This window comes from Ranitomeya variabilis, chromosome 4 (assembly GCF_051348905.1).
Source record: "Ranitomeya variabilis isolate aRanVar5 chromosome 4, aRanVar5.hap1, whole genome shotgun sequence".
In the NCBI taxonomy this organism is placed as follows: Eukaryota; Metazoa; Chordata; class Amphibia; order Anura; family Dendrobatidae; genus Ranitomeya; species Ranitomeya variabilis.
Window position 1 is genome coordinate 542,628,613 of NC_135235.1, and position 25,449 is coordinate 542,654,061.

The 25,449-nt window shown below is 44.5% G+C and overlaps 2 protein-coding genes across 2 annotated transcripts in view; both read right to left on the bottom strand.

Moving 5' to 3' along the window:
* The window catches only part of ASB16 (ankyrin repeat and SOCS box containing 16), a 30,875-nt gene extending 26,041 nt beyond the window's left edge, over positions 1-4,834 (bottom strand). Inside the window, exon 1 of the mRNA XM_077252515.1 lies at positions 4,466-4,834. Coding sequence (XP_077108630.1) covers positions 4,466-4,775 — 310 coding nt within the window. The 5' untranslated portion in view covers positions 4,776-4,834. The remainder of the gene's footprint in view (positions 1-4,465) is intronic.
* Positions 4,835-6,804: 1,970 nt separating this feature from the next.
* Positions 6,805-24,875, bottom strand: HROB (homologous recombination factor with OB-fold). Its single transcript, XM_077252514.1, has 10 exons — positions 24,713-24,875; positions 22,725-22,778; positions 20,127-21,005; positions 11,509-11,592; positions 11,277-11,417; positions 11,074-11,182; positions 10,651-10,736; positions 8,852-8,953; positions 8,378-8,675; positions 6,805-8,052 (listed from the first exon to the last, which is right to left on the bottom strand). The coding sequence occupies exons 1-10, from the start codon at positions 24,713-24,715 to the stop codon at positions 8,015-8,017; spliced, it is 1,794 nt and encodes a 597-aa protein (XP_077108629.1). The 5' UTR covers positions 24,716-24,875; the 3' UTR covers positions 6,805-8,014.
* Between the last annotated feature and the right edge of the window lie 574 nt (positions 24,876-25,449).

Genomic DNA, 25,449 nt, shown 5'->3' on the forward strand with positions numbered 1-25,449 from the left:
CAACTATCCCCCTGTATTATAGCACTGCTCCTGTCTCCATATATTATACTACCACTCCTATCCCCAGATACTATAGTACCACAACTATCCCCCTGTATTATAGCGCTGCTCCTGTCTCCATATATTATACTACCACTCCTATCCCCAGATACTATAGTACCACAACTATCCCCCTGTATTATAGCACTGCTCCTGTCTCCATATATTATACTACCACTCCTATCCCCAGATACTATAGTACCACAACTATCCCCCTGTATTATAGTACTGCTCCTGTCTCCATATATTATACTACCACTCCCATCCCCAGATACTACAGTACCACAACTATCCCCCTGTATTATAGCGGTGCTCCTGCCTCCATATATTATACTACCACTCCTATCCCCAGATACTATAGTACCACAACTATCCCCCTGTATTATAGCACTGCTCCTGTCTCCATATATTATACTACCACTCCCATCCCCAGATACTACAGTACCACAACTATCCCCCTGTATTATAGTGCTGCTCCTGCCTCCATATATTATACTACCACTCCTATCCCCAGATACTATAGTACCACAACTATCCCCCTGTATTATAGCACTGCTCCTGCCTCCATATATTATACTACCACTCCTATCCCCAGATACTATAGTACCACAACTATCCCCCTGTATTATAGCACTGCTCCTGCCTCCATATATTATACTACCACTCCTATCCCCAGATACTATAGTACCACAACTATCCCCCTGTATTATAGTACTGCTCCTGTCTCCATATATTATACTACCACTCCCATCCCCAGATACTACAGTACCACAACTATCCCCCTGTATTATAGCGGTGCTCCTGCCTCCATATATTATACTACCACTCCTATCCCCAGATACTATAGTACCGCAACTATCCCCCTGTATTATAGCACTGCTCCTGTTTCCATATATTATACTACCACTCCCATCCCCAGATACTACAGTACCACAACTATCCCCCTGTATTATAGTGCTGCTCCTGCCTCCATATATTATACTACCACTCCTATCCCCAGATACTATAGTACCACAACTATCCCCCTGTATTATAGCACTGCTCCTGCCTCCATATATTATACTACCACTCCTATCCCCAGATACTATAGTACAACTATCCCCCTGTATTATAGCACTGCTCCTGTCTCCATATATTATACTACCACTCCTATCCCCAGATACTATAGTACCGCAACTATCCCCCTGTATTATAGCGCTGCTCCTGCCTCCATATATTATACTACCACTCCTATCCCCAGATACTATAGTACCGCAACTATCCCCCTGTATTATAGCACTGCTCCTATACCCGTGTATTATAGTACTGCTTACATTCACTCTCATCCCTCTTTATTATAGTACCATTCCCATCCCTCTGTATTATAGCACTGCTCCTAACCCTCTGTAATCTGTTACCGCGCCTATCTCTGTATATTATAGTGCTGCTCTCATCTCTATAATAGCACCGCTACCATCTCTCTGTATTTTATAGTACAGCTCCTATCATCCTGTAGTATATCACTGTCATCCTTCTTTATTATAGTACCACTCCCATCCCTCTGTATTATATTACCGCACCTATCCCCGTGTATTATAGTATGCTGCTATCGCTGTTTATAGTATGGCTCCTATCCACATGTACATGTATTGTGGTACCGCTCCCATCCATCTGTATTAGGCTACGTGCCCACGATCAAGAATAGCAGCATTTTGAATGCAGCGTATTTTCGAACGCTGAATTCTAATAAATGCCTGTGTTTAGGTTACTATGCGGAATTACCGCATCTAATGACAGTTCCACTGACGTGCTGCGGCTCGTAAGCACAAACCGCAGGCGAGTTTACACAGCGTTAAATAGAAGCACAGTGGGAATGGGATCCCATCCACGGTGCTTGTAATGTAGAACGCAGAGTTTTTACACGCATTTCTACGTGTTTTTCAGGCTTCCCACAGAAGCCTACAGAGTAATAACGCACAGTTCAACAGCGTCTTTAGACGCCCAATTGGCGGGAGTTTTACTAATCCAATCCGCTCTGCACACCCAACAAAAATGCAGCAGTAAACAGCATCTGTGCTATATGGGAACACGGTCTACAGGAGACACTCAAAGAAAAATATTTTTATATGTATGTAGATGTCCATGCCCTGAGATGTCAGAGTCAGAAAATGCTGGAGAGACCGGAGCAGCAGAGACCAGGGAGAGATGAGTAATTCACACACACGTATATTTATAACGAAAGTATAAAATGTGTACAATATGGCGGATGTATATCAATATTTTGTATATACGGTTGAGCAACAAGATACACATTACACTGATCCAGCTGCCACGTTGGTAATCGGTGTCTGTTGGACCGAACCTTTGCTTACCTCCGCCTACCTATTGACATACCCAGCCCCCATTTGAGTAGTAAGCCTGGACCAACATCGTGCATGCAAGAAGAAGCAATGGAGTGGACTAATCAAAAGAGGAAGGGGGTATTAAGGGTTGGGTTATTTTGCCTAAAATTAAAATCTTGATTTTTCTTTTTTTTTTTAATTAAAAAGACATTTTGATTTTTTTTAAGTTTTTGGTTTTTTTTTTGCTTGTACAGAATATCTTAATACAGACTGATCATCAGCGCTGTCCCTCACTTGCAGAGTGAAACAACGCATAATGACCGTCGTCAGCTTTATTCACATTTCAGTATTTGTATGCCAAAACCATGTTTCTGACGGAACTGTAAGAACTTAAATGAATGAAATGGGATTTATATAAAAGCCATATTAAAACCAGAACCAACACAAAGTCAATCAGGACTCAGGATTCAGTGCGGTGGGGGAACACCATCATGGAGGGTGGATGACTGGATGAAGGTGATATGCAGTGAATATTGGCCAAGCAGATGATGCTGGGACTTGTCTGGTGCTGTTCTAATGAAACATGTAAAGATCGCTTCCTGAAGACAATAATCACATTTCCTTATCATTAGCCCCTTCATGATTTATCCATTAGTCATGGAACAAGATGAGCGCAGACCATACATGGCAGATGCCAGCACCGTTTGGAGCTCGCTCTGATTGCTGCTGTTTAACCAGTAAGGCTGCTTTCACACTAGAGTCGGCACGGGGCCGTCGCTATGCGTCGGGCCGATGCGCGTTGTGAAAATAATTCCCGACGTGGGCAGCGGAAGCAGTCTTACGACGCTTCCGCTGCCCCATTGTAAGGTCCGGGGAGGAGGGGGCGGAGTTTCGGCAGCGCATGCACGGTCGAAAATGGCGGACACAACATGCAAAAAAACGTTACATGTAACTTTTTTTGTGCCGACGGTCTGCCAAAACACAACGGTTGCGACGTGCGGCCATACGTCGGTAATGTTAGTCCATGGGGAAAAAACGCATCCTGCAGACAACTTTGCAGGATGCGTTTTTTCTCCTAAATGACGCATTGCGACGTACAGCCAACAACGCTAGTATGAAAGTAGCCTTAAAGACCACTGTCAAGCTCTGACAGCAGCATTTAAATGGTGCAATCGTTGTAGGGTGTTCTTTAGAGCAGAGGGTGCCGTGTCAGACAGTGGATTCAGCTACAGGATCCGTTCAACCCCAGTGCAGAGCTTGCTCAGGAATTGCAGCAGGTAGGTGTCAGTGCATCTACACGCTCAGCGAGGCAAAGCGAGCAGCAAAGTTTGTGGCATTAAAACCTACAAGAGAAAAAAGTAAGCAAAAACCCTGATGTAACTAAGTAAAAAAGTACAAGCGCATTTAAATAACACAGAGTTTTTAGTAATACTGTTTTTTGATCAAAAAATAGCACAAAAGCCATAAGGTAACTCTGATCGGGACAGTTTGTGGCATGCCTGTACATGGAAATCTTAGATGCGGCTCACATTACTTTCTTAGGCGAGAGGTCTGGCGATGACGAAGCCATATTTTAGGATGACAATGCATTTTACAGCAAAGTAAAGAATGTTACAGCGGGTCTTCAGAAAACATATCACCTCAATGATAAGATTAGCCAACAGTCCGAACCTCAATCTGAGTGAAAATTTATGTTGGACAATAAATAATTGGATTATGACGAGGCTCTGTCCTGCAAAGAGGATCTATCACCGCTCTTCAGGAAAGTTGGAACCTCCCTGATGGACAAGAATAGTGAAGGCCATACCTTTATGAATTCTCCTGTCATAAAAACACAGGAGAAAATGAATAAATAATAGTACCTGGAATTTTTTTTCTCAGTAACTAATCACTCCCCGTGATTTGATAGAAGCTTCATGAGCTGCTACCATTACCTCAGGTCATATCCGTGTATCTCTCCTATCACTATTGTTGCCCCCTCCGCTCAGTGGCTGAATACTTTCCAGTGTCCTTGCAGCTGGCATTTCTTTCTCCACATGGTGACATCTGCTCAGCAAATTTAACCCTTCCTTACAGTGAACTGCACACCCCAGAGACTCTCTCACCCATTTCTGGGGACCATTGGAGCTCCTCACTGACGGTCTCCACCAACACTTCTGCTGACCCATCTTCCTTGAATATCCCTTTAATCTTCTCCACGTCTCCGGTGTACAGGGCGTTATGAATGGCAATGTCCCGGCAATATTGGAGCCTTCGGTTGGCAGTAGGGAATGAAGGCCGGCTCTCAGACAGGAACCTGCGGGTGAGACACTGACTCCGCACCGCCCTTCTCCGCTCTTCATCCTCCAGCTGTTCTCGCTGCTGCTGCAGGGATCGCAGGGTGGCAGCTGAGTAGGGGAAGGTCTCTTTGGCCATTTTAGATGGGTTTTAGCATTCCCGTCCAGTCCTGGAACCCAAAGCCTCATTGAGTCCGCGAGAGAGGAGAGCGGTCCTATTTATAACCACTGCTCCACATGGTAAACATATTTTTGCAGTGTCACCTTCCTGAATATAATTATGGGTGTCGGTTGTCCCCATCGGGTCCCTTCCTCCCTGTACGTTTATATGCAAGAACAGTAGCCGCACATATATAATAAATACATAGGTTGTTCAATAGTCCTATGCTCCTTTTATAACAGCCTGAGAATATGGAAATCATGAGTGGGAGACCCCCCCCCTTCTATTTAGATGACCTTATTACACATGAAAGATACTAACCCCACAGTGTAAAGGCACAAAACGACTGCTCAAACCAAGCACATGTGATCTTGGGGTACCTGCCTATCTCTGCCCTTCTATCGCTATTATAATGCCAAAGCTGTCAATCAACGATGAGTTGGGCAGACACAGATGCAAAAGAAAACAGGTGGAAAGGTGCACTGGACTGTTTGGCCACACTAAGGGTGCACCGAGCTCCTGTGCTTTGCTTGACCAGTCATTTTGTGCTGTGCACGTCACACCCAATCCATACTGACACAATAATGTCAGTGAAGAGGGGGTTTTAGCAATTGGTGGGGTTCACAGGTCACACCACCATCAGTAGTACCAGGAGGCTTTATACATACACTGTGTGCACAATTATTAGATACTGTACTTTTGATGATTCATTTTTTTATTGACCTACCGTGCTGCCAGCCAAATAAGGTGTTATCTGCGCATGCTCTGGTGCTACCCGAGTGTCTTCGGCATGCTCGAATACTAGGTTCGAGTGTCCGCGACTGCATGTCTCGTGGCTGTTCGACAGCAGCAACACGTGAATGGATTACCTGTTTGTCAGAGAATCCCTGCATGTGTTGCAGCTGTTGAACAGCCTCGAGACATAGAGGTGCAGGGACATTTCGAGCACACGGAAGAAACTCGGTTAGCACACAAGCATGCCCAGATAACACCTTATCCCAGCACGTTCACGCTGTAACCAATCCTAAATATTTAAAAATGTTAAGAAAAAAAAAAAAAATGCTCATCGCACGTGCAATCCAATCTGAGTGCTCGGCAGCCAAAGCAATATAGACTTGAATAGGAAAAACACGGCACTCGCATCATCATTGAACACAGATATTCAATCCAAGTTCATCTATGTGTCACTTTCGATTGTGAGTCATTATTCCTGCTGACGAACCGCTATCTGGAGGGCAAAAACATTTAGGCAACTGTGAATCGGTAACTATGGGGAACACGTTATAATGGATATGGACCATTTTCAGGATGTGAATAGCATTCAGTACTGGTAGTGCTGGTTTGCATGATCCAACTGTTATCGGACATCTGGATTACATATGTGACTAGGAGTCCTTTTAAAGAGTTCCAATTTTTTAAAAAGCGGGGGCACCTGTCTTGCATCGATTTCTAGTTCCTAGGGTGCCAACCTCTGCAGTACAGCAGAGCAGGGGTACCTGTCTTGCATCGATTCCTAGGGTGCCAACCTCTGCGGTCCAGCAGAGCAGGGGTACCTGTCTTGCATTGATTCCTAGGGTGCCAACCTCCGCGGTCCAGCAGAGCAGGGGTACCTGTCTTGCATTGATTCCTAGGGTGCCAACCTCTGCGGTCCAACAGAGCAGGGGTACCTGTCTTGCATCGATTCCTAGTTCCTAGGGTGCCAACCTCTGCAGTACAGCATAGCAGGGGTACCTGTCTTGCATCGATTCCTAGGGTGCCAACCTCTGCGGTCCAGCAGAGCAGGGGTACCTGTCTTGCATTGATTCCTAGGGTGCCAACCTCTGCGGTCCAGCAGAGTCAGTTAGGGATTTGCAGGTGCTTAAATCAAAATTTATATATCTTTCTTGTCTCCTCTGGGAATGCTCCATTAATTTCATCGAGACTTCTTTGAACATGCACCTTTAAGTGCAATATAGGATGACTTTCGTATCTGCTTGTATTTGTTATGACTAATGTTTTTGAGATTTTTATGGAAATGGTTAATAAACTGTTTTTCGTAAAAGGGGGATTGCGAAACCATGGGCAACATGAATCAGGGTCTGGCTGCATAATTGTATCTAGGTATGTTTTTCTCCCAAAAATGGTTCAGAGAAGATATAATCTGGCCAGGGACCAAAGAGAGACAAGACTAGTCCATCACAACCTCTGGTCAGCTTCTCCATGAACCGCTCCAGATGACTGACAGGTCTCTCCCGATGTACACATATGGGCGAGATCTGTCAAGCAACTAGAACGGTTGAGGGAGAAGCCGACTGGGGACGGTGCTGAATTAGTCTTGTCTTTGGCTGGATGATCAAATTAGATCTTCTCTAAAACACCACATCATTTTGGAGAAACACGTACATGGATATAATCGTGCAGCCTGCACATGGTTTAGGCAGCATGAATCACCCAACAGGTTCTCTTTAATGGTGGTGAAGAAAATCTGCATCTACAGACTCCTGCCATGTAAATCTGGAAATACAGAAGAAGGACATGCAAACAGGTGAGAGAAGGAAGTGTCTGGATATACTTGTATAGAGGAGAGGAGTACAAGACTCAGGCTGCAGCTTCACATCCTTAGCACATAATTTGGCCGATTCATGCATGCCCAGATGCCAACAACAAGGCGATCTCCTGTTTGCTGGGAACCCATCTTGTGTAAACACCTCTCTCAAGCTAAAGCCTGAATTCATGGGTAGGTAGGAGGCTAAAGATTTCCATTTTTTCTTGTTATCTACAGCAGTAATGCTATTCATATATTTCTTATTTACATGCATTAGCACAACAGAGTGCAACTTTGTCTATTTTTTATATACCAGACAAAAAAATACTGTCCTCAAAATGTGAAAAGGTATGGAAACTTTGGTTTGAATCCTCCTTGACTCAGGTTAGTCCCCAGGAGATGAGGAGTATTCTCTCATGATAAAGTATGTGATATTTGGTGCTGGACATGAGGGCCCATCGTATGTTAAGGGCAGGGTTTGTTCTTGTGTTCTCTGATGTAATCTTGTCATGTTGTATAATCTTCAATAAAACAAATTAAAAAAAACAAAAACATGAGCTTGTTATCCAAGGTCGAGTTGTGCTTAACCTGTAGTATATTTTATTGGATTTATTTATTTGCAAGTCCCAGCAACCATTGGATGAAAAGTTCCTGGTCACTGATGCAATACTAGCGACATCTTATCTTGAAGTAGTTAATCCGGAAGGTCACAAAGCAGGGAGTCTAGGTCATCTGGGGGGAAAAAAAGAAAAAAAAAGAAAAGCTATAAACAGCACAGTTACCTCTGTGATGCAATGACGTGCATAATGTTGCCTCACTAAATGGAGTTATGAATAACACAGATCAAAGACAGGGGGTACTGGATCACTGCCTGCAGAAATTAATTGATTATTTTCTGTGTATACAATGCCACTTTAGTCCATAAGGTGCCAACGGTTATTGCAGTTCATCCCCACTCCAGTGTGTGGTGTGACTTACAAGGCCACCCACAGCCTATGGACAAAAAACACCTTCAAGATCAGCAACTGTTAAAAGGAAAACCCATTATTTCACTCACCTAAATCCCAGTCCGGCTGTGGGGTGTCTGGCTGCTCTGTGCTGTATGACTGGCGATAAACTGCTGCTGTTTGGGCATTTATTGACCGTGTAGTGTAGGACGTGTGAGAAGCCGCGGGGTGATGACTTCTGGAGGACGGGTGACACAGTGTTGGCTGAGCGGTCCTGGCATGTGATGTGCTGGATAAAGGAGGGGGTGAGGTCTGTGGGGCACTCAGCGGGTCTGTGCTGGACCAGAGATCAAGTGGTGATCGGGCCTGGTTTCGGTTCAGATCCAGGTCATCATGTGGCACAGGCACCTGGACAGAGACAGGGTAGTAATGTTTTATTTCAATAACAATTACATTTTATTTACAGCTTTGCATTGCACTGTCCCCTCATCAATGCAGTGTGTCCTTACACACAGAGACTAGAAGTGATATGCCTAACACTGTTGGAATAACATGGGGACCAGCACACAACTCATAAGCTTTACCTTGGGTTTCAAGCCTTCATCCACGGGGGGATAGATTTTTACCAAGTTGCTTGGCGTCACATTAAGATAATGATTACGGTGAGATGGTGAGAACACTCCGACCTGCAAAAGCAAAACAAATGAATAGGATGAGTCTATCACTAGTGAGTAGGTATTCCAGTGTCAGCAAATAAGCCTCGTACAGTTACCAGACACGGCGCTCATAACGCTGTGCCCCTAAGTGAGCAGCACGTGGCCAGAGCAATGAAGGTTCCCATTCAATGACCGCAAGCAGAGAGCTCCAAAAACACGAGAGATTGGTACCTAAGTATATTGGAATATTTGTTTGCAGAATTAATAAGCTTACAGGGCTATTCTCATCGTCTATCTTCATGAGTGCACCACTCCTCTGCCTCCCAGCTTCCTGCTTTGCCGAAATCAGATCAGTCATCAGAGCCTAATGTCCAATTTAAAGGGAACCTGGCAGCAGGATTGTGCACAGTAACCTACAGACAGTGTCAGGTCGGCGCCGTTATACCGTATAAAATGATACCTTGGTTGATGAAATCCATCTTGTGATTGCGTCTTAATCTTTATTTTTAGTTTTGTGTTATGATATGCTTGGGCCGAGGGGTGGACTGTAGGGGGGGGGGGTGTCTTCATGTGGTGCTCTGATTAGGTATTCATAATGGAGACTGCTGACAGGTCACTGACCCGCCCCCTAGTTTGCATAATAAATACCATCACATACAGAAGGCAAAAAAAAAAACGCTTCTGCAGGCAGGTATCGGCCGTGGCACATGCGCTGCAGCATAATCGCATGGTTACTGTGCACTTAATAATCCCTTTTGCAGATTTACTTGAGCGAGAAAAAAAAAAAAAAAAAAGTAATTTTGAAAATGACACCCGGGGTGCCTGCGCAGTAGCAGCTACTGGTTTGTATAGAGAATAGATAGCCGCCATCTTGCTGAAGAGAAAAAAAAAAAAAGTCCTCCTCCATGATGGTGCTGCCCGCGCCTGTGCAGTAACACAAAACTGAAAATTAAGATTAAGAAACAACCACAAGACAAATTTCATCAACCCAAGTATCATTTTATTCAGTATAATGGTGCCAACCTGTCACTGTAGGTTACTGTGCATAATCCTGCTGACAGGTTCCCTTTAAAGACAACAAAATATGGGGACAGCTATTCTTGTATTTGGCTAGTGGTGTTCAGAGGTATACAGATCACGTAGCTTATGCCCGAATACAGCCCTTCCCCATCTCTATACCTGAAGTGCTCAACTACCATCCAAAAAGAATGCAATGAATCGGAGGGAGCGCACAATCCGATACACGGACTCACACTATGGGCCCAGTGTGCTCGGACAGCTTGTTTCAGTGAATCGGCATCATCATTTTTTTATGCCATTACAGCTAATAGAAGAGCAGATCTGTGCCCGTAGTATGCTGCCCTTACAAAGAGCATCAGTCTAATAACAGATATGAAGCGGAAATGTTCTGCTAAAAGAAATTTATATATTGTATATTATTTTTCCTGCCAATACTCGGCCGTTGCATCTGTATTATCCAGGATATGTTTAATATATGATATACTAAAGTTACTTTTCACATAAAAGGCACAGTAATCTCAAACCCCCAGATGGATAAATATTCGGGTTATTTTTATGTTAAGACAATATAACCTGCATGTATTAAATCATAAGCAACTCTGTATGGGCAGCACTGTGAACAACGTACAAGAGGAGGGGTCCCACTGCAAACATTATGGTTTGGGATTTTGCGACCTAGGCCAGACGAGCCGCGTGACCACAATTACCTGCTGTAACAAGAGGACGCTACCAATCTTCAGCTCACTCTCTCGCTCTTCTAGTAGCACATGATGGACAGTACCCTGGATATCTCCTGGAGAAGACAAGGTACACTACTTGTACTCATTGGAAAATGACCAGAAAAAAAATAGGAGAAAGCTAAAAACGGAAGCAGCAGCCAAAGTTATAGGGGAGAACATAGTAAGGCCAAGTTCATATCCGTTTATCACTGCCCAAGTACAGGAGGGGACTTCAGGGCTGACCACAAGTCTCATAACCAACAACCTCATATACACCCATCAAGCTATAAAGTTTAGGTAAGGATACCCACGGTCAGTCCAGAAATACAAGTGCATACTTGGACCACGGTTTTATTTCTGAATTTGGCCAAAGTCACTATAGTAAAACGGGGAGGGTAGCGCTCACAGTACCTGTAGGGTCTCTGAACACTGCACTAGCATCTCCATTGGCCAAAGTCAACGTCTTAAGGGCCACCGCCATTCTTGGAACTTTGTTCCTTGGGAGTTGCTTTAGAGCCGCCTGTGAACAGAAAGGGGGGTGAGCAGTAATATCAGGAAGCCACATATTATTTAACCCCCTCATGTGCTCAATAAGGAAGAAGATCTTTGGTTACCTTGCGGAGCACCATGACCACGCTGTACGTTCGGAGGAAACAGGCAGGGTCGTTTTCATCTAATGAGAGCTCAGCTTTCATAGTGGCCCAGGGACCCCTGGTAAACTGCTCTTCTACAGGTTGCTGTGAGGATCCCCCTTCCTGTAGATAGAAGAAATCATGAGTCTATGTATGGCGGTTGAACTAATACGAGTACAGAACTGTACACAGACAGGAAAGAGTAAATACCTACTTTACTATGTAACTTGGCACGTGCCCCATGGCTCGGGGTGTGAGGAGTGGACACTAGGATTTCATCCAGCCTTCTTCCACTGCCCTGGGAACAGATGTCAATCTAAAGTTTATTCAAGGACAAAAGTACTCAACAAGTCGTATGACAGAAGGTTTTATGAGGTTATGGTCCTGGCACTATTCCTACCAGCAGCCGGCAGGAGAGATCGCTGGCACTACAGACCCAGCTCACTACCTTACAGCCATTGCCTGATGGCAGAGTGAATACCAGTGGCATCTGTATGACAAGTAGGGAAATATTTATTTGGGGTGTCATACTACAGTATTGCCCAAAGTGGGTGCTGCAGAACCTTAGGGGTCCTATATGGGGCTTCCGCAGTCCTGCAGGTGGCTTCCCAATAATGGTGATAGGTTTTTACATTTACAGAGAATATGGTACAGCAAAATGGCATGTTATGGGGCCAAAAAGGGTAGAGCAAAGGGCAGCCAAGGATACAAGTTGGAGGCCGATCATACCGTGACATTATAACAACTGTGTCGCCACTTGGGGTAATAATTTGACACTTATTAAAACCTCAACTTTTGGCAGAAGAGAAAGGAAACTTGTGACATGGACCCTTCAATTCAAGTGTAATAAAACACCTCCCGCACAGTTGTGACTACTGATAACAAAAGGGCTACCATGTGCATGGTAACTACACAAAACATTACAGGAGATAGTCATTGTAAGAATGTATATTCAGCCATCACACAGCAGACTCCCAGGTCATGTGAAATATGTGAATATAACTATCAGGCACTGAAGGGACAGACAAAACTGACACACTGTCATCCTGCAAAAGGGGTGCGAGGCATGACAAAGTATCCATCTATGGTGCCCCGTCAATCTGTAGGTCATGCTCTGCCACTGCACTATATACAGTATCACAAAGTACAAGAAAAGGTTTGGGATGTGTCCAGCACAAGAGCGCCTCTGCAGCAGGAAATATTCTCTTGCGCTCCAGTATTCACCTAAAAACCCTCTAATATACGTTTACTATCTTCCCTCCAGAAAAAGGTAAACAATAACAAAACTGTCAACGTGTTTCAAGATTTAAGGTGGTGTTGTGTAAAACACGTTGACGTTTCCTTTTTTTAAACCTTTTTTGTGGAGTTACATGAAAGTTTTATGGGGTAAGTTTTCTCCTTGTGGAGAGAGACATGCCAGTATGAGGAGACTTAAACACCTTGCGATCTCCTCTGGGAGATTGGTGGCACTAGAGTTTAAGTCCTCTTTTAAACATTTTTCAATGAAGAAATAAAGTTTTATGGGAAGGCTGGAGGATGTTTTTTTTTTCCAGTTACCCATGACATCACCAACGAGAGAGGTGTTCCACCCTTCAAGGACAGGAAACCTCAAAATAAAAATGGCAGCTCCTCTCTCCGCATCAGTGGTTTCCTGTCCTTGACGGGGGAACTTTCAACTACAAGACGGCAGCAGAAGAAAGAAGAAGCAAGTCCCAGACCTGGGACGGTCTGTCGCGGCACGGCATAGTCTCTGCTCCGGCAGGCACCGGAGTTACAGGAAACGCCGCGGGGGGGTGTCACAGAGCGTGGCAGGAAACCAGAAGTCGCACTCTGATGACGCAGCCGGGAACTTTCACCCGGAGCATCGGATGGCAGATCCCCTACAAGCACAATACTTAAGGGCAGATCGCCGGCCAGGCAGAGGCACCAGTGCAGCAATGGATGCACAGCAGCAGTAACAGTAGCAGAGCCTGCAGCCACAGCAGCAGCAGTTGGAGCCAGAGCAGCTGAAGCAACCCCAATGCCAGATTCGACCGCACCAGGGAAGGAGTTCCAGACGCTTCAGCGGGGCGGCAGGTGCAAAGACTCTAGAACAAGTCGGCACAGCTCTACCAGAATGGAAGATTCCACGGTCCCTAAAGGAGACCTTTTGGACGACATCCTGCCTCCTGTTCCGGTACCCTTCAATTTCCTCAGAGTGGTAAGTGAGCTACGAGAATGCCATTGTAATAATGCAAATCTCTCTCTCTGGCCTTTCTGGTAGGATCCTACTAGAAAATGTACAGGGAAATTGAAGCACAGAGCCTGCACTCTGTGCGGACAGGATCTGGCTAGCACATGGCCCAAAAAATTATGCCAGGAGTGTGTATCAATGACACGGTGGCTAATGAGACCCCAGACTTCTCTTCCACCTTAAGAACCTTCATCAGAGCAGAGGTGGAGAACTCATTAAGGTTCCAATCCCTCTCAGGGAAAACACCACGTAGGGATAGGGCTGAAGTGACTCCCATGTCATCGACTGCATATACGGACGAGAGGGTTCTGCGAGATACTTCAGGATCATAGCGAAAATTCGTACAGAGACTCCATTCTGGCCACGCTCCCAGTAATCAAGGGAGGGCGGCCTTCTTGGCAGATGCATTGGCCAACTCAGCCAGACTGGCCTCGAGATCTGCTGCATTATGTAATGAAGGCCGGAGAGCGGTCTGGCTAAAGGGTTGCCCAGGTGACGTACAGGCAAAAGGGAAACTGTGTTCTCTCCCCTGTGAAGGTCAATACTTGTTTGGTTTGGCCTTGGATGAAATCTTAAAGGGACTGTCACCTGAATTTGGAGGGAACAATTTTCAGCCATAGGGGCGGGGTTTTCGGGTGTTTGATTCACCCTTTCCTTACCCGCTGGCTGCAATATTGGATTGAAGTTCATTCTCTGTCCTCCGTAGTACATGCCTGCACAAGGCAATCTTGCCTTACGCAGGGTGTACTATGGAGGACAGAGAATGAAAGGGTGAATCAAACACCCGAAAACCCCGCCACTATGGCTGAAAATTGTTCCCTCCAAATTCAGGTGACAGAGTCCCTTTAAGAGAAAGCTGCCAAGGGTTCACAAAACCTCCCTTCTCGTCCTTCAGGCACTCCTTTCAATGTAAGAGATACAGCCAAAAGAGAACATCCACAGAACAGAGCAGGTGGGAGGAAAAGCAAGGGGTTCCTGTTCGGTAATTCTACCCAAAGTGGTAGAAAGCCCTTACAAAATGACTCCCTACCCCTGGTGGGAGGAAGGCTCTCCATGTTCCTTCCAGCCAGGGAGAAAATATCATCCAGCCCTTGGATTCTCAACCTGGTTAGGGCAGGGTTGAAGCTGGAGTTCGGGAGACTTCTGCCAAACAAGTTCATCGTGATGGCCCCACGAGCGTCCAGCTCGGAAGAAATAGCACTAGAATCAGAGGTTCTGAGCCTTTTAGATAAAAAAGTTTTGCAAGATGTTCCAGCAGGAGAAGAAGGGAAAGGCTTCTATTCTCTCCTGTTTCTAATAAAGAAGCCGGATGGCTCATACAAAACGATTTTCAACCTGAAGTGCCTAAACAAATTCCTGAACTTTCCAAAATTCAAGATGGAATCGATAAAATCAGCAATGCAGTTGCTCTTTCCTGGTCGTCCTGGACTTGAAGGACACATATTACCACGTGCCAATACATGTTCTGGAAGTATCTCAGAGTAGCAGTGCCAGTAGGGGGCACCACAAGGTACCTCCAGGACAAGGCCCTCCCCTTTGGCCTGGCAGTGGTCCCTCGTGTATTCACGAAGTTAATAGCAGAGGTTAGGGAAAGAAACAGACTGGTCATCCCATACTTGGACGACTTCCTGATAGTAGGCCATTCTTTCGCTCTTTGCCGCAGTCAAGTGAGAGACATAGCCACCATCTTAGAAAGCTTATGGTGGTGTCTGAACCCAGAAAAATCAAAGTTGGACCCACAAAGGACACAAGTCTTTCTAGGACTCTTACTCAACTTGTGCCAGCAAGAGTGTCTCCTACCAGATCAAAAAAAGGAAAGATTGCTCAGTCTCATCTCCAGGGTCAATACAAGATCCGGTGATGTCCCTCAGGAGTACAATGTCCCTCCTGGGCTCCTTGACCTCATGTATCCCAGCAGTGAAGTGGGCTCAAATCCACTCAAGGGAGTTGCAGTAGTTCGTGTTGGAAAGCCAACATTCCTTGCAGGGTATATGGAAGGTACAATAATACTGTGCCTCGAAAGGTTATACATTCGCTCCACTGGTGGTTGGAGATAGAGTCCCTTTGGGACGGGGTCCCGTGTTTTCCTCACGTCACCAGAGTAGTTACCACAGACGCCAGTTTACGGTAGGACCTGGAAGAAATTATGAGAGTGTACTCTGGAAGGAAAGGTGCCCCTAAAAGATATCTTAGAGTTCCTTCAGAAGGGGAAGGAACAGGTCCTGGCGGTTAGTTCCTCGAAAGCTCAGGCATCGGCCTTAGGGGGATCTGTATAATTACAATCTTGCGGTTAATCAGTGGGTGGTCAGGTTTATTAAGGCATGTGCTAGAACCAGACCAGTTGCGATGGCCAGGGTCCCTCCATGGGACTTGAACTTGGTAATGAATGGTTTGACAGAACCTCCCTTTGAGGCTTTAGCTAAAGGGTCCATAAAGTTAATGACATTAAAGCATCTCAGCAGCCCTAACATAGGCACGGAGAGTAAGCGATATACAGGTCCTATCAGCAGACCCCTTTACCATGGTAATGGACGATAAAGTAGTCTTAAAACCTGACCATGCCTATCTACCTAAAGTAGTATCTAAGTTCCATAAGTCTCAAGAGATCTCTCTCCCTTCCTACTGTCCTAACCCAAAAAATGATAGGGAGAAGAAGTTCCACACCCTAGATGTCAGGAGATGCAATCTTCACTATTTGTTAGCAACAAAACCTTGGAGGAAAGATAAGGCTCTGTTTATCTCCTTTCAGGGTTCTAGGAAAGCAATGGGAGTCTCGAAGCGTACCCTATCCAGGCGCAGGAAGACCGGTCTCGGACGACCTGAGGGCCCACCCTACAAGAGTGATGGCAACGTCTTGGGCTGAAAGAGCAGACGTGTCCATAGAACAGATCTGTAAGGCAGCTTATGTGGTCATCACCTTCCACCTTTTATAGCCATTATAGACTATCTTTCTGCCTCTTCTGATCTCACATTTGGGTACAAGGTGCTACAGGCTGTGGTCCCTCCCTAATAGAGCAATTCTCTAATTGGTGCGGTCATGGGTCACTGGAAAACACGTATATTACCTACCGGTAATGTGTTTTTACGGAACCCATGACAGCACCCTTATATTCCCCTCCCGTTACTAAGCTATCACCTTCTGGTTGGTGGGTTACTGTATATACTATACCACTTAGGGTGTGGTTAAGGATAGTTTCTCGAAATGTATATAGACGTGTCTACAGTAGGTACTCTCATGCTCTGTAATCCACTGATGCGGAGAGATGAGCCACCCTTTTTATTTTGAAGGTTTCCTGTCCTTGCAGGGTGGATCCCCTCTCTCGTTGGTGATGTCATGGGTTCCGTAAAAACACATTTGGGTCATTCCATATCAAGTGATCCAAATATGAATATTTTTTTTACCTTACGTCTTTAGATTTTTTTTTATTTTTTGTTTTTATGAAGTACAACTTTAGTTAATTACAAATTAAAAGTTTAGAATTTTTTTCTTCATCAGTTAATTTTTTACAGATTTTTAAAGTTTTGAAAAAGCGCAGATTTTGGCCTGGTATGGCTTTACATTTTTTATCATATCTCGGGCTAGAATTAAGATATAGAGGTGGGAGAGGCATCATTTTTCTCAGAACGGTAGCGGCTTTCATTTGATATGTCACAAGACATGTTTCTTTATATTTTGTTTTGGAGAAATCAAATTAAAAATTTTGATGCGCAATTCTGAAAAAAACGTATGTTTTAAAATTGTGAAAACATGCACATGTGTTACTCGTGTCCTTGTTTATATTTATACAGGGATTCAACTTGGGATCTATCAAATGTTTTTTTTTTAAGCCTTGAATCATCTGATTTTATGTTTGTGTGAGTTTCTTCCTTTTTTCTTTTCAAATTACAACTTATTGCATTCAACATTTATATGTAACAATAAAGAAACAAAAAACAAATACCAAAGTGCCAGAATAAATACATCTTAGTCATCATAACAACTTGCTCAGCATTTTCAACCTGAGTTCATTGAACAAGCCAAAAGATAAAAGGTGATCACATCCTCAAGTGTGGTTTTCTAAATACAGTCTGATCCTAATTATATGTTAAAAACAAGATTAAAAGAACCAATATTTCTACCACCTATTTATACATGGAACAATTTTTTTTTCTACTATATCACTAAACATGTCATTTCTGAAGTGTTTAAGAAGAATAGTCCAGTAGTTAAATCCTCATACTATAAAATATGAACTAATCAAACAATAGTAGGTTTTTACACTGGGCTTCTATCATCAGTGTGTCCCTTCTAGTGGGTGAAGTGTCATCTTGCCCATAAGCGCTAACTAGCAATGGCCGTTTCCTTCTGTGTCAGAGTATGTGCGGCTGTCATGGTGCTCGGCTCCACCTGAGTTATATCTGATTTTTGTAACTTTTACAATGTCTGGTTTTCTTGGATACACAAAGGACGGCGCTGGACCAGGAGGTGCAGAAAAGTCACTTCTACGTCTTCATTTTCACAATCTTTGGAGAGTCCAGTAGCCGCCACCAGCGCCGATCATATTCACAGGTCACGTAACCAGTTGTGTCATCCATTGCTGATCTTGTGCCGCCTTCTACCACCTCATGGACGTCACTGTCTTTTATTTCCACTACCTGGGATGACAGTCCGGTATTGCTGAGTCCCTGTGATGGGTTCTGCTTTCTGTAACTGAAGTTATAACAATCTCTCCTCCTCTTCGTAGTCCTGGTTTGTACAATACATGAACTGGATGGTAAGAATATTTTTCTCCCTCCATTTGAGGAGTTGGCTGGGTGATAAGATTTGGTGTGAATACGGTCTGTGGAGACCCGAGCTGCCGGCCCGTCATCTGCTCTGCAGTCACCGTCTACCCCTGGTCATCCTCAGCCCTATCAAAGCTTCTCCTCTGTCCTCTCCTGCTTCTAAGCTCTAACATAATAAAATAATACAGTAATATCTAACAATCATGGATTATTTGGTAAATATAGACCTCACACTGTTAGACCACAGGCTGAACAGATCTGAGATCAAGATTTTTGAACTGACACTAATAGTTTTATTTTTTAAAATATGATCCCATCACTATCCCAGCTTGTGTTTTGGTACAGATGTGGCTAGGATCATAGCAGGCACATGTGCAGTTTTTGAAATTTTTAAATTAAACGTTTTTTTCATAAATGCGTTTTAAAGTTTTGCGCTTGCGTTCGCATAGGTAAAATATTATCAAAGATACTCTTGTGACATATCTGGTGAAAGCCTGTACGGTTCTGAGTAGAATGGTGTTTATTTTGTTTCTCTATCTCTTTTCTAGCCTGAGCTATGGGGAGAAATGTAAAGGCAGGCAACACCGAAATTCGCACTTTTTCCGAACTTTGAAAATCAATAAAAGAAAAAAATATCTAGAATTTTTTCTTCTTCACATTTTGCATTCTCTGACACACTATTACCAAATAACAAAATCTCAAAAGAATTAAAAATATAGTGGTAAAAACCATTGGTTCACTTGACATGGAATGACCCATTTCCGGTAAGTAATATGCGTGTTTTTTTCATTATATAGAGCATATCACATCTGATTGGAGGGTCCCTTTTGAAGGGCTTGTCTTATAAACATTTATCACCCATCCACAGGATCAATGATAAATGTATGATTTCCTAGAGCAGGGGGTCAAAAGTCCCATGAAAACCTGAACCACCTTTGCTCCATTCACGATCTTTAAGTGTGGTGGTTGCACATGCTTACTACCTATACATTCTGTTCTTGAGATTGATGGGAATCTCAGCACCCAAACTCTCAGTAACCATACATTTATCCAGTGGCCAGCTGAGATGTTTAAAGGACAAACCTTTTAAAAGTTGCATTCATTTAGCACCGACTCACACATATCATATATACTCGTGTATAAGCAGAGTTTTTCAGCACGTTTTTTTTGTGCTGAAAACAGCCCCCACGGCTTATACACGAGTGACGGTCCCAGAAAGCCGGCGGGGGAGGGGAAACGGCAGGACACAGAGGCTGGAGCTGGAGGCTGTGGCTAAAGCCTGTGCCACTGCTGTAATAGTGCCAGCAGCAGCCGCCCTCCAGCACTCATCATACTCACCTACCGGCATGCTCTCGGTGCTGGCACAGCATCTCGTCCCGGCCGCATGCAGCTCTTCCAGCCGAGCGATCACGTGGCAATGCTCATTAAGGTAATGAATATGCAGGCCTCTCCAAAAGGCGTGGCACGCATATTCATTACCCTAATGAGCAGGGTCACGTGACTGCTCGGCGGGAAGAGTTGCTGGAAGCCGGAACAAGATGCAGTGCCACCGAGGGAGCGTAGGCAGGTAAATAAGATGTTATGTTTGTCTTTTTACAGGAATCATACATAGGGATAAGGGGATGAGGAGCCATGCACACAATGACAGGGACAGGGGAGCCATGCACACAATGACAGGGATGAGGGGACAATGCATACCCGGCTTATACTCGAGTCAATAAGCTTGCCCAATTTTTCGTGGCAAATGCAGGTGCCTCGGCTTATACTCAGGTCCGCTTATACTCGAGTATATATGGTAATTAAAACTTACTCTCTAACTAGATAAGACAGGTCACCTGCTGTGGAAGGAGTCCTGCTGGCCCCGGAAATCTCCTCTCTTTGGATGGAGGGGTCTCCCATGGCAAATTCTGTGGGGTTTTACTCGCTGCTGTCATCAGCTGTATAAGATGATTGGTCACCACTGGGGTCTGTAGAGTGTTGGGTGGGTGTGGGCGGGGTGATGAGAGAGGAGTTCTGGGTGGTAATGGGTGGGAGTTGGCCGGTCCATTTTGCCATATGTTTGCTGAGGTGGATGCACTGGGTGACGAAATATACCGTGGATGGGCAGAACCTGAGGGGTTAGTGAAGGATCCACCTCTCACTGGGGTCACAGGCTGTTCTTCCACACCAGGCCTTATACATGGCCTCTTAGCAGTGGGTCCTGGAGACTGACATGGTCCATTTCCTCCACCACTTAGATGATGACTGTGATTTATAGGATGGTTAGTATTGATATGTGGATACCGTGTCTGTGCAGTGGTATCACTCAGAGAATGCCTGTATCCCATATCTTGATTATTCCGAGACGGCCGCAATTGGAATGAAGACCTACATGTGTCTTTTTCGATGTTTTGCGAGATCTGGTTGGCCGTGTTGAGGAGCAGAGGAGGTACTGGAGCCTGACCTTGATTAGACTCCTCGGCCTCCAGCTCACTACATAGAGACAATAGTTCCTCATCATCCACGTCCTGGACAGATGGGGGTGCACCCAGTGTTTCCAGAAACTTCAAGCTCCGTCCCACAATGGCTGCTTGGCACACTGGAGAAGATTTTGTAAAACTTGACTCTGTTCCTGTGTCTCCAGTAGTGGTTTTAGGGATAGGCCGGAGGTATACTGATGAAGGCTTGTGGTTAACATGACTGGACTCTGCACCCTCTACTACAGACAGGAAATCCTACAAAAGAAAATGGATTATATAAATTACACTATAATAGAGAAGATGTGGCATGAGTTTGAGCGCTGGGGGACGCACCTCTGAAACCCTGACCTATTTTTCCCCATAGCCGACGGCAGTTGAATAAAGCCTATTATAGCAAAAACTTGATATTCCTAAAGGCTCCTTCTCAGCTGTGAGAAATACGTCCGAGTCTCGCTGGTTAAAACCCTGCTGTGCCGACGGCACTCCAGAGCGGAGCGTGCAGCTCCATGTATTGTGTGCAGCTGCACGCTCCGCTCTGGAGTGCCGGCGGCACAGCAGGGTTTTAACCAGCGAGACTCGGACGTATTTCTCGCAACTGAGAAGGAGCCCCAACAGTGGGAAGCCCGTCATATACCGTATTTATACTATATCCTCTGACCAAACCATTCAAGAATCAAGTTAAGGGTATGTGCAGTGTGTCTTTTTCAGGTGAAAATTGCCTTTGAATATTCTCAATATAAGCATTTCTTCGTTATAAAAATCACTTGCTGTGCACATGTTCAAACTTTTGAACGTCTTTTAATCACTTCAGGTTTCTAAAATCACCAGTTAAAAGAAGAGAAGTGTCCATTTTTCAGGTGTTTTTCACGAAGCAAATCTGTGCTTTACAACATGAGGCAATGGGAAAGCTCAAAAGACACCCGAGCGTCTTTTGGTCATGGCTGGTTTTTTTGCTTAAAGGGAACCTGTCACCCCCAAAGTGAAGTACTGCAGTGCGCAGGTGCTGGGCCTCTCTGACCTTTCCCGGCGCCTGTGCACTGCAGTACTTTGCTCTGCCCACAACAGGGCTGACAAAGTACGCCTGCGCCGGAGCATGAATACAAGAAGAGGACGTGATCGTAAGAAGATGGGAGGCCCCGGACCGCGACGCCTATCGCAGCGGGACCGCCCCTGGGTGAGTATAATCTAACCTTTATTTCTCTTCTTTCAGGTAACATTGGGGGCTTATCTACAGCATTCCAGAATGCTGTAGATAAGCCCCTGATGCCGGTGGGCTTAGCTCAACTTCCATTTTGGGGGTGACAGGTTCCCTTTAAAAAAATGACTGTTTCTTCATTATTCAATGAAGTGACAAAAAACGACCATAAAATGACACTAACGAAACGGTCACAAAAACGATGAGAAAAACCTACAAAATACTGCTGGCAGGTAAAATCTTGGCAAATATGCTCAGGAAATTACACACAAAAAAGAAAACAAAAGACACTTCGGGGGGGAAATATATCTATGTACAGACATACACACACGAGACAAGTGAACTTGAAAAAAAAAATAATAAGAAAACCTCTTTAAAGCCATTGTCCTTGTAAAGCTACATGTAGAACCAGACTGCACAATGGCTGTGTTAAAAATAGTTAAAAATAAAATGGATGCCACAATGACCGAATTTTTAAGCGATCCACTGCAAATAATACACTGCTCAAAAAAATAAAGGGAACAATAAAATCCCACATCGTAGATATCACTGAATGAAATATTCCATTCATTACAACATAGTGGAATGCGTTGAGAATAAAACATAAAAATGATCAACGCGAGCAGACATCCACTGCATTATATGGATGGAAAATCATCAGTTTTCACTGGATTAAAAAAAAAAAAGATTATGTTTTATATGATTGTCTGAATTCAAACCAATACTCTATATGAAAACGGAGAAAGGCAAACAAAACAGTAAAGAATATTCACCATTACCTCATCATCAAAATCTTCAGATCCAGAGCAGAAGAGGTTCTGGAAACTTAAAGCCTGAAAGTACAAAGCATGTAATGAATGTAAAACATGGAGGGTCAGTGGTTAATCTCCATCTTTCAAACTGAAGTGAAACTACAACTCCCAGCATTCTGTAAAAGCTGCAGATATATTACCATCAGCTAATCTTTTGGTCACAGTAAACATTTCAGTGAGCTCTATTCAGTCAGAGACCCTCTGGCATTTTTTCCTTGAACATCAGCTGTGAGGTTGTTGTGCGGAATCTTTGTGTGCGCATTAATCCATATGGATGGTGACCAAGACAAAGGAACATAAGGGGGACTCCCCCTATAAAGCCACAAAATATGGTGCATGTCATATCTGCGCAATGATCTTGCCAGTCCCAACACCACTGTATAAAGACAGCAGGCCTTACAGGAAGGGGCATGATTAGTGTAAATTATAGGTCAGCTTCCAGTTGGTGTACATAGCATTGTCTGCCACACCGACAAAGATACACCTCATTTATTAAGAGGCGAGCTGGGCACTTCTCACAGCAAAGCACAATTGTCTAACACACCAGTCGCTGTAGACAGAAAAACATGGCTACCAGGGAATTCAATTGTTTGTATTGGAAATAAAGAATAGATTTTGTATTTTTTGTGATTGGGACTTTATTTTGTATTACTTTTTCACTCCTCAAACCTTGCATACCTATTTTTTTTTTTTTTTTTACACAGTTTGTCCCCCAAAAAATATCTATTTTTCTTTATTGCTTTTTTAAATCTGTAACTGGATTATCCATTGGGTACCTGGATACAGGGAGTAAACAGCACCATACAGTGACATAAATAACTGGCAGATCTGATCTGGATCTGTTAGGACCCAGAGGATTGATGGTCAAACGAGCTTGGATAAGGTGTTATCTGAGCATGCTCGGGTGCTGAGTGACTTCGGTGTGCTCGAATAATATGTTCCAGTCTCCCCTGCTGACAGCCACGAGACATGCAGGTGCGGGGACTTGAACATATTATTCGAGCACGCCAAAGTCCCTCAGTGAGCATGCGCAGATAACACCTTATCACTACCCAGCAGCTCTGCGATGCCTAAAAGGACACCTGGTGAGCATGCGATTACCAGTGCAGATGCTACTGAGCGCTATGTAGCTGGCAAACGAGGAGACAGAAGCTGTAATAAACCACTTCCGCCTTCTCCCCAGGGTCTGTGCATGTCTGACAGCCGAGGACCTGCTCCTGATATGTTACAGTAGCATTATCCTTGAACAGTAAGTTTACAATGGCGCAGGGTTAACGTACTGGAAATTGACAGCAGTTCATCATTATTGGGTTAAAGGGGCGCTGTTGCTGAAAGTAAAAATGGCCACATTGCAGACAAATATCATGCAAAACAGTCATACAACACATTACTTTGAATTCTCCGACAAGTGAATCCCGTGCGATGTACAGTTGGAAACATTTTCCCCCCCATGTCACAGGTCGTAATGCGACATCACAGGAAATTATCAGACATGAACATCTAATGTCAAGCAAAGTCGCCATGAGGCCAAAGTCTCAGGAGGCTCCACAGGTCCCTCTACTCAGGTCAGGTGAGGAGACCGGTGCCATGTGTGCACTCAGGTGTGTGGGCAGACATTACTGCTCAGGCCCCAGGGGCTGCACCTGTGGTTCCTCGCCTAAGGGGGCAAATATATAAAAACTAATGGAAAAGAAATTCAACCAATCAGGTGGCTGCTTCCATCTTCAAAACTGCCCCTGAACTTTGCAATCTGCATCCTGATTGGTTCCTCTAAGCCACTGCTCCATCTATCACTTGCAGTACTTTTACCAAGGCTCATGGACATCTCTATGGCAGCTGCTGCGCAGGAGACGGCAGCCTGTACACGCTGGGACCTAACACAACATTTATAGTAACATACAGTGGGAAACATTGTGACCTGTGCTGCAGACAGTAACTAAAGAAAGAAAAGTCACCATATGTCATAAGTATAAGCTCCCGCGGCATCAGCCAAACAGTGAACGACCGCTCCAGCGTTTGCAACATCCCCGAGAGACGGCTTCCGTAGGACACGTTCCGGTGTGTGGAACGCAGACTTCCGGTAATTGGAATGCAAAACTTTTTCGCTGTGAGATTGACGTTTCAGTACCGCCCCCATTTCCTTATAAAGTCATAGCTCTGCCCCCTGGTGGTGGACAGTGGCAGCTGCATCAGAAGACTTTCCTGACTGTAGTTTAGGGAGAACATGTATGGATTTACTGCTAACCCAAGGGGTCAGTGCAATTCAGGGGTGTAGGAGAAGGCATGGGAGAGCAGCGGGTCCCAGGTGGATGTGATGTCAATCTCCTGTGACGTATTTCATAGCAGCAAGGAACATGGTGACTCTTAGGCCGGAGTCACACTTAGTGTATGTAAATACGGTCCGTTTATTAACGGCTGTAATACGCAGAAATGTTCCCAAAATAGTGATCCGTATGTCATCCGTAGGCAGGGTGGGGCAGCGTATTTTGCGCATGGCATCCTCCGTATGTAATCCGTATGGCATCCGTACTGCGAGATTTTCTCGCAGGCTTGCAAAACCGACATCTAATGGATTTATGTGCACAAATGTTCGGGAAACCATATATACAGTATGTATATATATATATATATATATATATATATATATATATATGTCATTGAGACACATATATATATATTCTGTATTTATATT

Bases quoted from the DNA above. Each gene is read 5' to 3' on its own strand.
- HROB (XM_077252514.1), bottom strand. The intron at 11,418-11,508 runs GTAGGTATTTAC...TTCTATCTACAG, and splicing joins GTGCCAAGTTACATAGTAAA to GAAGGGGGATCCTCACAGCA. The intron at 8,676-8,851 runs GTAAAGCTTATG...GTCTCTGTCCAG, and splicing joins ATGAAGGCTTGAAACCCAAG to GTGCCTGTGCCACATGATGA.